The 16977-nt window shown below is 33.1% G+C and overlaps 3 protein-coding genes across 8 annotated transcripts in view; 1 reads left to right on the forward strand and 2 right to left on the reverse strand.

The window, feature by feature from the left end:
- Positions 1-2876, reverse strand: part of LOC105210784 (cGMP-dependent protein kinase, isozyme 2 forms cD4/T1/T3A/T3B) — a 133420-nt gene extending 130544 nt beyond the window's left edge. For 2 of the 5 annotated variants that reach the window (XM_029039389.2, XM_054226862.1), the window contains exon 1: positions 2633-2779. The gene's annotated coding sequence lies outside the window, so the exon portion shown is untranslated. Of the gene's footprint in view, positions 1-2426 lie in introns of all 5 variants that reach the window. The other 3 variants (XM_054226865.1, XM_054226864.1, XM_054226863.1) reach the window with 3 other exon arrangements.
- A 1968-nt stretch (positions 2877-4844) lies between these two features.
- The window catches only part of LOC105210783 (homeotic protein ocelliless), a 178009-nt gene continuing 165876 nt past the window's right edge, over positions 4845-16977 (forward strand). For both annotated transcript variants that reach the window (XR_008470311.1, XM_011181924.3), the window contains exon 1: positions 4845-4970. Coding sequence is in view for 1 of the 2 variants with exons in the window: in XM_011181924.3 (XP_011180226.2) it covers positions 4968-4970 (3 nt within the window). In the remaining variant the exon portion in view is untranslated. The remainder of the gene's footprint in view (positions 4971-16977) is intronic.
- On the reverse strand, positions 9715-10279 carry LOC105210780 (vitelline membrane protein Vm26Aa). The gene has a single exon (XM_011181921.3). The coding sequence runs from the start codon at positions 10202-10204 to the stop codon at positions 9857-9859; it is 348 nt and encodes a 115-aa protein (XP_011180223.1). The 5' UTR covers positions 10205-10279; the 3' UTR covers positions 9715-9856.

A 16977-nucleotide genomic window follows, 5' to 3' on the forward strand; every position in this document is an offset into this window, starting at 1 on the left:
ATAATAATTAAAATACATTTATTAAATATTAAATATAATACGTAACATATGATTAAAATTTTAAAGAAGTTAAAACAATTAAGTATTAATTATTTAATCATACAAAATAAAATAAAATTATCATAAAACTCAAATAATAGTTTATAAGGAAATATGAAAATATTCGAATTAATGTAATTAAATAATACTAATACGAGAAGTAAATACATATTTATATATATAAATAAAATACTTAAAATATTATAAATAAAAAATCAGCAAGTGATAAGTAAATTATTATAAAATATGCATAAATGGCTAAAAAAATATTTTAAACAATTTAGAAACAACAAAATACAGTGGAACTTTCATAACTCCAACTACTATATAACTTTAACTTTTGAATTGGCAATATCGTTTAGAAATCAAATTTCATACAAATTTCCTTTCATAAATTGAACTTCTATAACTCGAATTCTTGAATTGACAATAGAAGTCAAATTTCATAAAAATTTTCTTCCATAAAGCGAACTTTTCGACCAGGACTTAATAGAAATTTAGAATTTTACTACCGATGCACAATTTTAAGAGAGATATCGTATGGAGCCGAACAAAAAATATTATATTACACTTATGGATTGCATAAATCATGTAACAAAGGCATGGCATACAGACGTCAGGAGCCAAAAAATAGCAAACTGCAACAAACAAAATTACAAAATACATGTTTTAACGTATGTACATAAAACTATGTCCGAAGTAAATAAATAAAACTGGGTATACATGTACAATTTACAGCTTGTATGTTTTAATGAAAATTCTATAACATGAAGTCTCTCCAACTCGAAGTTTTTTGTGGATTATAGTGATACGAGTTAGAAAAGTTTCACTGTAGTAAAATTTCTATATGAAAAAGCACATCGACTTAGATAAAAAATAAGTTATTGAAAAAATAAACAAAATAAATTACATACAAACACACTTTTTATAAATCTATATAAATAAATGGCACTATAAAACTGTATGTATGTAAGTCTAAAAGTAAAACCTCTCTATACAGAATATACTACCTCTAATATTTCTTGTTTAAACACCTACGTCGGCTGAGTAAGCTACTTAAAAACGCTAAAAAGCGACAAATACAAACTGATTCGATACATTTTGATTTGTTTACATTTGTGTACACATAAATATGTTTATGTTTTTTTTTATATTTACATATGAATGAGTGTATAATTTTTTTTTCTCGTTCAAACGAGTCACAATCAATTTAATTTTTATTTCCTACAACACTTCTTGACACGTCATAGCATGCCGGCTGTGCGTCAAACTGTTGAACAATTTGGCATTGTTTACCAAAAATAAAGAAAAAAACGAAAAAACGCAGATATAATCAAAAATCGAAGCATGCTTCATATTGAGTGCGGAAACAACAAAAACCACAAGCTAAAGTGGGTAAATAAAATAAATTTCATTAAGGATTGAAATTATTTACACATAATTAGTTATGACTATTTGAGTGCAGTTAGACTGTCAAAAGCTGTTAACAACGTCACCCGTTCACCTCCAACAACAAAATGTGGCAATGAACATGCTGAAGCGCATAGCTACAACAGCTGGTGGTTGGTCCAACTGACAACTCTGATGTTATAGACCAACTGTTGCACCACTAATTGGAACACTAGTTGCACTTTCGTATAAGAATTTTGAAGCACACAACTGTTGCAACAATAACAAGAACAATTTAAGACGTTTTTATGGCAGCACAAGTGGCTTATTTGCACTGTTACGAATTATTAATTGTTTTATTTTTACTTTCTGCTTTTTTTTTATTTTGTTTTGCGCTAGCAACAATAAAACGCGCAAGTCGAAGGCAATTGTCGACAAATAAGCTCATAAATAATAAAACCGTTTAATAATAGTAATATGTGGCGATAAAAAATACATGTATGTATGTATGTATGTATGTAGTGTGGCGGCGAAGCTCCAGCGAGATTGCGGTTAGAAGTTTTTCCATTGCACACAGCTGTCAGTGGGCAAACGCTGAAGCGAGAAGCGACATTGCGAAACATACACACACATGCAATGTTTTTTCCAAAGCCTCAGCGTAGCGTACATATATTTTTTAGTTAGTGGGGTTAGGTTATCGTCGTTTTTCAGGTTTAATTTTTACTTTTTTTGTGTAAATTTTATTTTTACTTTTCGATCACACACTAAAATAACTGGCTATTTTGTGTCGTATTACACTGCTGGCTCACTCGATTCACATTCCACATTTGAAATGCAATACAATACCTACATACACACAATGTGACTTTGCACAAATCGTGAATTACACGCTATCACATATATATGTATTGTATTATTTTACTTATTCACATTTGTAGGTATTTCTCTACACTTTATTGCATTAATCACAGGCACTTTTCTCGATCGTATTCACTTACAGAATAAAATATAAATTTTGCAGAAAGAATTTCGTTCATATGAAACACGACACACGATTTTTTCCTCTTTACCGTTTACCGTACGACAGAAAACTAGAAATGGCGTTTGACCGAAGGCGCAGGCGAAGGGAATTCGTAAAAACAACAGCACAACAGCACAGCAGCAGCAACACGTCACACACATGTTCATACATGCATACACATACCCACGTTTGTACAAACACAGCGCCGTGTGTTATAGAAAATAGTAATAAAAGCAACAAAAACACTAGTAAAAACAAATGTTAGCGCAGTGCACGAGAGAGAGCGTACCAACTGAAATACACATTTGATATGTTCTTCACTTGAAATCGCAACGTACTGAAATCACAAATCTGTTGTCTGCCCGTATGGAGCTATGAGTAGCAGCACTTTACTAGCACGACCTGCTCCCCATGAGAGCTAATTGACTGTAGCGATAAGTGGAGAACATCTAATTAGAGATTTTCTGAGGTAAGGTGAGCAGAATGAGCGTGGAATGGAGTAAGTAGCAGAAAAACATGCGCTTTGTGGTGTGTAAAGATCAGCGCAAGTGTATTACAGGGTTGCATTGGAATTTATTTAATTTTGGATTATTTAAAATATGTTTTTAGTTAAATGAATTTATAAAAATTATTAAATAAAGGTATATGATAATGAATTATATTTATAAATAATATTTTTTCGATAATTCACCAGACATATATTGTAGCAGCTGATGATTTCTATGCGTTTAATCCAATAAGCAAAGGGTACACTTTTTTATGGAGAGCTCCGATTAGATGATGAAATCCAATTGGACTTGTACCATACTCGTATAATAAAGAATGAAAAGCAGTGATCCTAATTGCATCAACATTTTTTTCTGAAAATTAAATTAATTGATCAAATTAAATATTATTTTTTTTTAATATGTAGAAGCATTTAATATTTATCAATCGAATAAATGCCATAAAACATATTATTATTTCTTTTAAGGCAGTAGTCTGCTTTAGAAACCGAAAAAAGCGTTTTTTAGCAATTTTTTTTTTTTGAAAGGGAAGGAAATGATTGCGGTAAACGGAATTTGAAGACGATAGTGTACTATATTTAAGGCTTAAAAAACAATATTTATTATAAAAAAATATTGAAATTTTTTCAAAGTTGTAAGTATATTTCTGAAGCGCCTGGAGTCTGCACTTCTAAATCGGTGCCGGTGATGGAGGTCGTGCGATGAATCTGAAACAGTCGAACCAATTTTTTTTTAATTTTTATAAGCTTCTTTTCTTTATGCACTAAAAACATACTGAAGAAGTTATAAAATTCCAAATTTTTTCGAAGTTTGAAAAAAAATTCACTTTTTTTAGAAAAACAAATTGGCTTTAAGTTGCAAAACAAGCAAAACAACTTTTTTAGCTCAAATATGAGATAATTTAATACTGAAGCTAGATCACTTTGGTTTTTTTCGATCGGACATACATATATTCTTTTTGCTACCGCCGGCATCGTTTTCTAACACTTGTGAAAATGAAAACTCGAGAAAACGCGCTTTAAAAGTCTGCCTGAGCATTCGCACCTGCTCGACGCTCGGCCACTAAAACTGCTCCAGCTTCGAAAATATGTCGAATTGGCCTCTGGAATTTTAAAGACATATTCTTGGATAGTTTTGGAAGAGATTTAAAATAAAACAAAAAAATCGATTTTTTGAAGCCTGTAAAACAGACAACTGCCTTAAATTCATTTTTTATAAACATTTCTAATAACACATATGTATATTTAAATATAAAAATTGCACAGTTAATTATTTTCAATAATATAAAAATTTATGCACACTAAATCTGGCAACATCATGTCCATCATCCATTTCCGTTAGACAATTTTCAGCATCCAAACTTAGCGGATGCAACCCTAATTACTTGTTACGCTTTCCTTCTTCCTCCGCTTGTTTGCTCTGCCGCTGAAATTTGACAGTTCGTGCCGGTTCAGAAATTCACTCGCGTGTTCGGTTCGTTGTGGTGCATTTTAATTTCAATAAATTGTTAATAATACATTATTAAATGTTCAATAAACTATAAAAATGTGTAATATATATGTCGGTAATGAAAGTGTGCGTGTTTGTGGCGTGAAATTTGCGTTATTAATGTGTTTTTATCGGTGTCAAAGTTGGTGCATCGAGGCCGATGTAGTCGTGTGCGAAAAAGTAGTTTGCAAGTGGGCGTGTGTGTGTTTCTTTAGTGCGTAATATTTATTATAATATGCAGAAAGTGTTTAGATGCTGATGTTAATGGTATTTTTGATTGATAAAAGTCAGTATAGTTATAAAAAATATTTGAAATGTAGTATGTGTGTTAGAGCATAAAATACTATAATAAATAAGAAAAAAATTAAATTTAAAGAATGTAAAGCTAGATATATATATAATAAATAATGTAAAGCTTAAAAGCTTGCATATTTAATTTGCAATATTTTGTTGTTAAATATATATATATATCATTTATCAAATACTATCGGAACTTGAAGAATTATGGATCGAAATATACTTAAATGGTAAGTGAATTTGTTTGTTAAGATTTTATTAATTTTTATTGTGTAAATTATTGATATTTTTTGTTAAACATTTTATAAAAAGTTGTATATTTTCTTATTATAAATTAATACAAAAAACCGAGTTCAAAATCGGTGCCATAAAAGGTTGGTAGTGTTGTGTTATTATGTATTTACGTGATAATTTAATGAAAGATTTGTGAATATTAATGTTAGTTTAGTTAGTATTAGAAGCAGAATTTGAAACTTTGGTACTGAGACTGATCAGTAAGTCTTGAAACAATCATGAAGCACTTAACTTTTGAGACGAAAAATATGTAATGGATTAAAATTACCACTTAAAAAAAAAGAATGTGTGAATTCTAATTACTAAAACATACATATGTATATAAATATTTTATATTAAAAACAACAGGTACAATCTCTGAAGTTTTTTTTTATTATTCTCGTACCAATTACTAAATTTAATGATTTTTATCGAACCACTTTTTATAATTTTTATGTAATATATTTAATTTTTCATAGCCAAAACTCCACATAAATGATTTTTATCGAAACAAAAATTGCTTGGACAGCTCTCTCGTGAAATAAATAGGGATTAATAACAAGAAAAATAAAATAATATTCATCTGTGGTGTATAAATTGAAGTCATTAATGTTGAAAATTTGATATCTTCGAAGCTAAATCGTGTGGTGATATATAGAGATAAATTTTAGAGTGTCTTTGAATAATTCAAAACGTGTTTAATGAATGGAACGATTAATTTAACGATTGTTCTGAGGTACATGCAAATTTACCTTATTCAATGTATGGGATTGACTTTTTTATATTGCATAAAAATTAAGGATTCTCTTTGAGTTCATTTTTTTTAAACTATCATGCAAAAGTAAGGCATTCTTTTATTAAACCTGTCGGACTATTAATTCAAAACACTTACCAAACATCTTTAAGAATAATTTGAGACCATTTCATATATACAATGGAACTTCTCTAACTCGAATCACCATAATCCACAAAAAAACTTCGAGTTAGAGAGGCTACGAATTATAGAATTTAAAAAATAAAATATAATTTTTCAAAAAGCAGTAAAATATAGATTTATACCCAGTTTTATTTATTTAATTCGCAAAAAGTTTTATATTCATACGCTCATAAGATATAGAGGGGCTCTTCTAAGATTCAACTCGATAGACAAATTTTAAATTTTGTGTAATGCCCTGTCCAAAAAGTTCGATTTATGGAAGGAAATTTGTATGAAATTTAGCTTCTAAACGCTATTGCCAATTCAAGTGTTCGAGTTATGTAGATCTTCGAGTTATAGAAGTTCGAGTTATGGAAGTTCCACTGTATAATAATATATAGTGTTTCCGTTTGAAACCGTCTTGGCACTCGTCATATCCATTCTTTGTGTTAAAATTTCAAATATTTACCCAAGTTGTGAACTAACCACCAATAATTGCCCTTTTTTATTTCAACAAGCAACACTCTGCTGCCAAAGTAATCAGAGACACAAACCATTTTGCTTACCTGGAGCGCCATCTACACCTCAGTTTCACAAAACATGAATATCTTGAAAATAACCCAATATTTCCGCGGCACCACAGCAAGCGCTCAACACAGCACCAAACATACTTAGCTCCGCCCATAATGCACATTCCCCAATTGCAAGTGTGTGAGTGGAAGACAGGCACACATGACTTTTTTGTGATGTTATTTTCTACATCTTCCTTTTCGGTTTCTTCATCTTCATATACAGCGCAATGCGTGTTACACACACACACAGTTATTTGTGGCAATGGTGTTGAAGATGGCTGTGCGCTGCTGTCTACCGACGGCAAGACAACGTTAGCACCCAGTCGGCGTTGTGCTGCCTGTGAGCCATGCTTACTCATTGCAAAATGGCTGAATTCCTGTTCACTTGATGTTTTTGTTACTTTTGTACGCATACACCTAACAAATGGTTAAGTGGGCGTTTGTTGTTGTTGTACAGATTGTAATTGTACTGTTGTGTTGTTGTACTGTTGTTCTGTATGCTTGGGTGTGTATGTGAGTGTGGCAGCTGCGGCGCACTGTCGACTGCGACTACCTTGTGTTGGCAGGGTTTGGGGGGCGAGCAAAGTTGATTAGATGGATTTCGTTTGGTTTTTGTGTTTTTAATCACACACCAATTTCATTTATTAAATCTTCGCATCAGCATTTCTCCAACTGCAGTCGACGCAGCATCAGCAGCAGCCGCACTGTCGACTCAGCTCGTTTCGTCTCATCCCGTGCCTTGTAAATGAAAGTGTGTGTGTTGGTGTTGTTGCTGTTGTCTTTATATAAAATGTCTTTTTGCTCGTTTGCTGATGCTTTCCTGTTGGTTGCTCAGTTAGTTTACTTTTTATATAAGACTTGTTTTTCGTTTTTCATTTTTAATTTCGGCTTTTTGTATTATTATTTTTTGTGTTTTATTTCTTCATACTCTTTATTATATTATTCCAACTGAACTCTCTTCTTTATCGTTATCTTTTGCCGTATTTGCTGTTGTTGTTGGGTTTTAGTGTCACAAGCAATTTGCTGCCAGAACTCAAAGTTGGCAAATGAAATTGTTTATAAATTAGCGAAATTGAATTAAAAGCGAAAAAAGGAATTGCATGGCATTGTGTGGCGGAGGAAAATGTTGCAAATTAAAATATTCGCATTTGAGTTCAATTTAAATAGATATTATGAACAATAGCAACAAAGGGTGGTATTGTGGATTATGGCTTCCCTAAATGAATTGTGAGGGACAGTTAAGCTTCTATATTGAATTTTAAAAGATTATCTTGAGGTCTCTTAAAGACAAGGAATATACTATGCTGAAATTACTAGTGGTAAGTGCCTTTAAAGACTTCAAAAGGAAGGAAAAGGCCATTGTGCTACACTTTGAATTGCGCCGGGGAAAATTAATTGACATTAAATTTTTTGCGATTTTTAGTGAGGGACACATGTTCAATTGGGACTTCCGAAAAATTGATGGATTTTGATTTTATGTTAAGTTTAAAAATGATGATCAGAACATCAAAGAGCTTTGAACATTTGAGGTATTATTTTTGAATATTTTTTATGCCATGAAATTTTTATTGCCACTATGTTATCATGGTACATGGTTCTTGAACTCAGTTACCTTTCTTCAGGTATATAACCAACGACAGTAACGGAAATCATGGTCATCCGGAAGCTAAATGAAGATCCCGATGGATTTAATCTGTTTTCTGTATTCAAAAGAGAATGTTTATTAATTTTCTTTAAGATATCTCATGTATATTAATACATCAATCGAATAAAGTCGGAATCAAGACAAACTAAACTTTGATTTTTCATTTCCGTCGCTTCATCATCAGTTATAATACGCTAAAGGGTAGAACCCATTAGAATGGTTCTGATTGGTTCCATCAGGTCCTCATGGATCTCGTCGACCTTTTCACTGCTATTCGACTCTGTTTGTTTCTCATCGGCTTTCATTTAGCCTTTTCATAGTTCTCGGCACCTATTAAAAGATCTACTACGTTCCTAGAGAAATATGTTTTTTTTTCTGATCAACAAAGTTTTCACATATAATATCAAGTCGGAGTAAAGTGAGTTTGCTTCGAAACTTCGATTTTTCAATACCGATATTCTTCCTCGAGTCAGTAATTATTGGCTCTCATGGGTCCCGTCAGGTTCTTTCAAGTACTTCTTTGATCTCATCGACCTTTTCACTTCTTTTCGGCTTACAATATTTCTCATTCGTTTTCAATTAGCCTCTCTGTAGTTTCTCCTGAAGATCTACTATGTGCTCCGAGAAATATACATATTTTCTGAGGAATGAACCATTTTCGTTTTTTTATCTTTTGATCATAATTTTCAGATATAAGATCAAGTCGTAATCAAGTGAGCTTACCTCCATACTCCGATTTTTCAATACCCATCGGATCTGTCTTGGATTTGATCGAACTTTTCTCTTCTATTCACCTCTCTTCGGCTTGCACTTTGTCTTTACTTAGCTCATATCTAGTTTTTACTATACACTTATTAAAAAATCTTCTATTTTATCTGAGAAATACGATTTTCTTCTGATGAAGAGCCCGTCTTCGTTTTGTTCATCTTTCGATCAGACTTTTCACATACCTATAGGAAATATATATATATGTATCATCATCATTGCTTGAACTATCTATTTTATAGTTAAAAAGTGACCCTTCGTTTCAGATTCGGGTAGTTAACTTCGGTAGTTTCATTGGTAACTAAATTATAAAATTTAACAATTTTTTTGAGTAAAGGCATTTTATAGGTGCTGCAATAATCGGATTCCACCTACATATATCTATTATATTATATATATCACTTTATTGCTAGTAAAAGCAGGCGTTCGGACGGACGGACTCGGAAATAAAATCGTCTTTCATACTGAACATTTTATATATTAAGAATAAATATTTTTTTATTGGAGAATTGTAAAGTAGGCTGATTTTCTGCTGATTAAGCGAAAATTGTAGGAAGTTCATTGTGCCGAAAATTGTTAAAATTTAGTAGAGCTCAAGAGCTTTGCAAAAATATTAAATTTACTACTCAGCAACAAATAGTAAGCCATAAATGCAGCTTAGTACTTCAGAAAATTGATCTGAGTCAACATTTTAATACCCAACAAACCAAAATGAGCAAACATTTTCAAGAAAGAAAGAACATTTTCTTGTTACCAACCCAAATCGAAATCGCCTAACCAATATTCAATAATGACAAATCAAGTTTTTCAATGCTTTAAATATTTTTTTTTTTATTATTTTCACTAAAATAATTAACTGCTTGCGCAGCTATTACTTTTGCCACACATCATTAGACCGCTAGATTGTTCCTTTGTCCTTTGTCTTCATCCTCCGTAGTTCACGCTTTAGTACACATAGGTTGGGATGGGTGCTGAGTAGGCACCGGCTGAGCCGTATGCGGCTGGTGCGGGTGCTGGGGCGGCACAAGCGACTGGCGCCAAGTTGGGTTGACAGCTGAAGAGGTAGTTCTTGGGGCAGGGTGGTGCTGGAATGCTAGGTGCGGCACCGGCGCCACCACCATAAGCGGATTTACGGAAACGTGTCAAATCGTAGGCCGACTGTAGGTTCACGGCTTGTAAGTTTTGTTCGGCTTTGGCCTCCTGCTCGGCGGCGGCACCGCTGTTGCTGGTGGGACCGGCCAATGCAACGCTGAAGACGGCGGCGAAGAGAGCAATGCAAACGAAGAATTTCATTTTGAGTTGTGTTGGGTTCTTGTAATAACTTGAACTGTGAAGCTGCTGAAGTGAACTGATGATTTCAAACCGCTTGCGTTGGGTCTTTTATACTAAAGCGAAGTATTTAGGTGTTGTAAGTAAACGCAGCAATGTAAATGCTGTGGCAATTTTCTGCTGTTGTTAGCGAAAATTATTAAATAAAACATATGAAAATGTTTGTTGTAATAACTTTATTTTGCCGAATTGTAAATTTCGTAATAATGCAAATGGGTGTGTAAAAAGTTGGACCGGTAGTAACCTGATTTTTATTGTCGAGGTTCGGTATTTGCCAAAAGTCATCAGTCAGGCTTTTATTTTAAGGTCATTCCAAACGAAATCAGGTTAGGTGAAGGTCCATATGCTGTGATCTGAAATTTTTGTGTGATCGAGAATTGGAATTTTATTGAAATACTTATACTACTTTTTTGTTCAAAATAAAATATTTTAATTAGATTAAAATTATTGCTATGTTTTATAACAAACAGACAATATATTTTTTATTTAAAAATATTTTTTTTTTACTATAAATACAATTTTTCTAGTTAGAGTACTTTTTTAAATTTTTTACTAGGGTTGGTTCATTAGTAACTAAATCGACCATGATTATAGTGCAAATTATAGTGCAGATTATTAGTAAAAACTATGTAAAAAACGTGAAATTTCATTATATACTTTTTTTAATTAATCGTTGGTTGGAATGCTCTGCAGCTACCCTCGCGTTTGCCTAAAAAAACTTATTATTTATAATATTAGTTTTTATACTCGAATACTTATACAAAGTATGAAACATTATCGAATTATTAATTCTCATCTCTTTTTTTCTACTGCGTGGACCACTGTTCAATAATATTTTTTTTAATATATTGTACCGTCCACTACAGTCTCCAAAATATTCATAATTTTTGTAAGAGCTATGACAGCTAGATATGAAAATTTCCAAATTACTGATATAGCTTGATTGTCGATAGAGTTATTGGAATTTAAGTGAGCTTTGCCCAGTCCACTAAAATATGAACCAAAATCTGCGAAAAATACTTCGAATCAGACTCGTGTTCTAGAACGAGTATTTTGTGAAATATCAAAGTCATTCGTAAGTAAATGATATAATTGGACCTTATTATTGAGGCTTCAAATCAGATATAAAAATCTACTAATTGGAGCATCTTTATTGAAAACCAATAATGACTGCTGTTTATACAGTAGAACAGTTGCTGTCATATGCTCCGATGGTTGTACAATTTATTGAAAGAGTTGTACTAAAATTGAATAAGTTTTAAATGCTGAAAACATATTCGATAATAATTGTATTTTTTCTCAACTTATTCCAACAATAACACCGAAAATATGTTCTAAAAAATATAGTGTATTTAATCTGTACTCACTGACCTAAACTTTCAGGAAATATGTCTAAATATATTATTGGAAGAAGTGGACTTTAACGTCAATCTACAGTCAATCAAGTGTTTTACCATGTTACCCCAAAATCTTAATTATAATCTTATAATCCTATACATCCAATTCTGCTCTTCCATTCATTTAAAAATATAATTTTAATCAGATTTATAAATTTCACTCAGGTAAGACTCAACAGTTGACTCAAATCGCCAAAAAGTATTCAAGTCGACATAATTTCCAATTCATCGAAAATATTGCAAGCTGCACGCTTGACTGTCTTGCTTACTACGGCACAGCGCAGCCATTCAGTTTACGCGAAGCAAAGCAAAAAATTCGATTGCACTAAACTCAGCTCTTAGTTGAATGAAAATATGCTTCGTTCGAAATGATTGCTAAGAAAGTAAGACAAGTAAAGTATTGAGCTTGGCTTGACGGAATTAGTTTATTTTTTTCTGGATGAGTTGAAGTGAGATACTTAGAATGAATTCCATTTGAGTTAAGCTCCTTCTAGATTTCTCTGAATCGATAACATCCAATTTTATCTTTTCGAAAAGTTGAACCAAAAACAATATGCTAGGTTCAGATAGTTATTGACGCCCTGGAAATGTTTTGACTATATTAATACTCTTTTTATTCAAGTTGATCACTTTTATTTGGAAGTTACGAGCTGAAGAGTCGTATCGTTTTAAGGTAAAACAAGGATAAATCCTAATTTATTATAGAGATATTCCAAATTTTCGTCATAGCTTTGCAATTCTTCTTCAAAAGAGACTTCAGATTTGTCGGTTACCTTTTCATTGTTGCTAAATTTCGTTCCAGCGAGATTTCTCTAGAGGTCTGAGAACATTAAAAAGTCGCTGGTAAATTAAGGTTCTGAGTATACGGTGTATATGACAGCAATGCAAAGTCGAATTCAAAAAATGTCTTAATCGGTTATTGATTTTGGACATGGTGTATAGTTCCGCAGCAGCAGCACATTCTCCTCTGAAATGTTCCAATAATTGTATGTAGAAGTTAATTTTCTAGATAATTGAGTAAAATTATTTGAGTAGAACTTCATAACTTGAGGGATAACTAGTGGAGTTCACTGCGTGTTTTACAGGCAGTCCAATCTATGATCGTCACTTGGATCCCGGAGTGTATAGATAGAGTCATGATTCACGCATTTTCACATATTGACTTAATTATTGTTGATGTCGTTGGTCGATTGTGATTTCGCGAGACACCTACTATGCACGTGGCTTTGACAAAACCAAAATTTGAAGAACAATATATTTAGGGTATCAGCTATGGTATAGGGGAGTTCTTTAAATAAAAAACAAATATTTCAGGGAAACAAAAAATTGAAAAAGGTGATAATTTTATTACTTTCCACTTAGTTGATATAGTTTAATATTTTTATATAAATTAACATTATAAAAAATATTTTTAGGCAGAAAATTTCCTAAAAGATAGTTTTTTACTTGTAGTAGGTTGAAAACCGTCTAAATATAATTTAATTAATTTCTTAAGATGATTTAAAGATTAAAAGTATTGAGTTCAAATATAATTTTTTTTAAATGAATTAGCGCTTATACCTTTATACATAAGAAACTTGAAAAAGCTTCTGGTTATGGTCAGAAGTACCCATATTATCAGAGAAAGAGAGAGTTTGTAGAAGCTAATTAAATATTCTAAATTCTTTTCCTTCATGAGTATTTTCTGACTAAATCCAAAATGGTAAAATGTTATCAAAATGAAATATGAAATTCTGGAATCACTTTCTCTCAAAAATATTTTACCAAATTTCATACGAAAGATTTGCTATACATTTTCCAATTTGTTAGACTGTTAATATTATTTCTAATAAATTTTCACAAAGCTGATATACATTTTTTACCCAAAACGTTAAGCAGTCCATTCACAGTGGAATTTATCAGTCGAAAATCAAGGAACAAGGGATGTGGCGCCTTGATATATGTAACAATTTTGTAATCCTTTTGTAATATCTTTTTATTTATTAATTATGGAACTGTATATAGGTAGGCTTTCGAGTATTGACTTTTGGTCTAGACTCAGTATAGAGATTGTTTAGAAGTATTTCTGAAAGAAAAAATTTCTTAAAATTCAATAAAAAAAAACTCTGGGGCTCTTGAAGTTGATTTGCATTGCCAAATGCCTACCAAGTGATATGTTATTCTTTTTCTTGGGCTGGTATTATTCGGACCTGTCTGATCTTGGCACCATCCTACTTACTTTCATTGCTTCCACTGCTACCATCCTTTGCAGTAACACAACTCAACATCCTTGCCGCTTACATGGAGCTCGAAAAGACACAGCTGTGGCATTGGTGGCCACCCACAACAACAATATGAGATTTGCAATTGCTCGCTCACTCACACATTTTACCGCAAGGCGTGCGCCAGGCTCACGGCTCACTCATACTTGTTTACACCAACACACACACACACGTACACAACTATAACGGTGAATTTTTTATAGTTTCTGCATTTGTTGTTGTTGTTGCTGTTGGTTTTATTTCACTTCTGCTGTAGGTGGTATGAAATTGATGTAATTTATATGGGCACTTGACTGGCTAAATTGCCTTTCGAGGAAATTTTATATTCTACTTAAGTTTAATGGAAAATAATTAATTTCATTCCAACTGTGTGAGTTGTGTGGCGGAATTTTTCAACAAACATACATATATATTTACTATATGTATATATACTAACGCTTAATGCACATAACTCCATGGCCCACAAAATGGCGTTAGGGGGGGTGCACCCAAAACCGTGGGCTGATGAGGCCAATGAATTATTGCAAGTGAAATTGCGCTGCTCCATTACTCTACAAACGGGTGGCAGCCACAATTTGCTCGAGTTACTTATAAAGCGTAAAACAGTTGACAGCGTAGCGGAGCAGTCGGGGGTCGGGAGTGCAGCAGAGTGAAGTGGCGCTGGACTTAAATGAACGATGCGCTTACATTTCTGCTTTCAATTTACAAAATTGGTTACTTTGGTGCGCCGCTAGAGGTCCTGCATGTGTCTGTGTGTGTGCTCCTGTGCGCATTTAATGTGTTTTGCCATGCTTATGGTCGCAGTCGCAGTTGTAACGGTAAATTTTCACTTGGCCTACCGCCCAGCCATTTAGTTTGTGGCTGCTCATCGCCTCCACGAGTTTAGCTAAATGAGTCGGTAAAGACCGTAACGCACAAATTTATTGGTTTCTCAAGTCGGACGCAGCATCCTGCAGCCTGCCTTCACTTCAAACACTCTCTTACTCGCTTCTGCATAAGTGTGTGCAGGCACATAAAAGTAGCGCGGGCAATTCGCCATTTTGCCGTATTTACAATATTTATGGTCACTCATGCTACCAATTGGCCGCGAGGAGGTTTGAGTGTCTTCGTGTATGTGTGTGCGTGTTTGTGAGGTTATGTACACACACATGCATATACATATGTACTTAAAAAAAACACATAAACGCTTTTCATATACTTAAATAAAATTTAATGCCTCTGCCTCCCTCTCTCTGTATGTATGTGAGTGTGTGTTAACGATAGCCGTCCACCTCCTTCACCTACTACACCTACATATCTAGGTTGTGTGTGTGTTGGTTGTGGCGTTCGGTAATGCGTTCACTTTAAATTACATTGCGGTTTTATTGATGCGGCAAATGCAATAAAAAATGCCAAATTGCCAGCAAACATTTATTCACTTTACTCCAATGTATTTATTTATTTATTTACTCACGTACATTTCACATCCTACATAGCACATATGTACATATTTACCACAGCCATTGGCATAGTAAATTGTTGTTGCTGTTATTTTTATTACATTTACGTTTATTTGCCTCGAGTTCGCCTTCCTTGCGCTACTCCATCGATTGGTACATTTGCTGAAATTTATGAGTGCGTCGGTAGCGTCCAATAGCTGGTCATAAATTCTATGTGGCACTTACTTACTCACATAACTGTATACTGTGTAGCATACATACATTTAGTAGTTATAGTCCTCCATTGCGGCACTGTTCATTTTAATGTGCTCAGGATATCTATAAATTATGATCCTCCATTTTATTGGTTTAAAAGTGGTTATAAAAAAGTTCTCGTTGGCCACTTAAATCAATCAGAGAGTGTTACGATTACTGATCTCATATTACAACCAGAAAGGTGATACCTATTTTCTAAAATTTTTAAATATTGGAGACTATAGTTCAGGCTACTCAGTAGTTTCGACCCAATACCTTGAGTACAGATACTTTTTGTGTAGTTATTCTAATTTTAAAAGTAGTTCAAGCTATTATTTAGTGCTTACATCTGTTTTTGTTGGACTTTCTCTGCCAAAGATGGTTGAATAGCTATTTTATGTGAGCCCTTGGATAGAACTTCGTGGAAGAAACTACAATTGAGACCAAACATAGAGATGAAAACCAATATTTTTCACTTACAAAGCCAATGAAATCAAAATGAGAAATGTGCTTCTTCAGAATTTAAAGAATTTTTATGTGGGTATATTCATTTCCATACAGAAATAATTGAGGAAAAACGTTACTCTTCTTTACGTTACTTACTCTAAATATTTTCAGAGAGCGAAAGCGACAGAAAACACTTTTTATACCCTGAACAGGGTATATAAAGTTTGTCACGAAGTTTTTAACACCCAGAAATGATCAGTATGTTGAACTAAGTTGATTTAGCCATTTCCGTCTGTCTGTCCGTCCGTCTGTCTGTCTGTATATATACGAACTAGTCCTTCAGTTTGTAAGATATCGTTTTGAAATTTTGCAGAAGTTATTTTCTCTTCAAAAAGCTGCTCATTTGTCGGAACTGCCGATATCGGACCACTATATCATATAGCTGCCATACAAACTGAACGATCGGAATAAAGGGCTTGTGTGGAAAACTTCCGCATTTTATTACATATCTTCACGAAATTTGGTGTGAGTTATTGTTCATAGAAATAATTTAATCTCCGAAAAAATTGTTCAGATCGGTTCACTATAGCATATAGCTGCCATACAAACCGAACGATCGGAATCAATGGCTTATATGGAAAATATTCGCATTTGACGTGGTATCTTCACGAAATTTGACATGGATTACTGCTTAAGGTAATAATATAATCTCCGAAGAAATTGTTCAGATCGGTTAACTATATAACCTTAATGTTTCTAGCAAACAACCCGGCTAAAAAGAATTAGGAAAATGTTTTCTTTTTTTTACTTACTTTTTCTTACGTCTTTAGATTTGCTTAAACACATGGTTACTAAAAGAAATGCACCTGTGAAGGGTATATTAGCTTCGGTACAGCCGAAGTTAACGTTTTTTCTTGTTTATATTAGTTCAGAAAGCGTATAAAAAATAAAGCATTAGT

This window comes from Zeugodacus cucurbitae, chromosome 3 (genome assembly GCF_028554725.1).
Source record: "Zeugodacus cucurbitae isolate PBARC_wt_2022May chromosome 3, idZeuCucr1.2, whole genome shotgun sequence".
Taxonomy (NCBI): domain Eukaryota; kingdom Metazoa; phylum Arthropoda; class Insecta; order Diptera; family Tephritidae; genus Zeugodacus; species Zeugodacus cucurbitae.

What these genes read in the sequence shown, in the direction of transcription:
- LOC105210780 (XM_011181921.3), bottom strand. Translation starts at nt 10,204, where the DNA reads ATGAAATTCTTCGTTTGCATTGCTCTCTTCGCCGCCGTCTTCAGCGTT.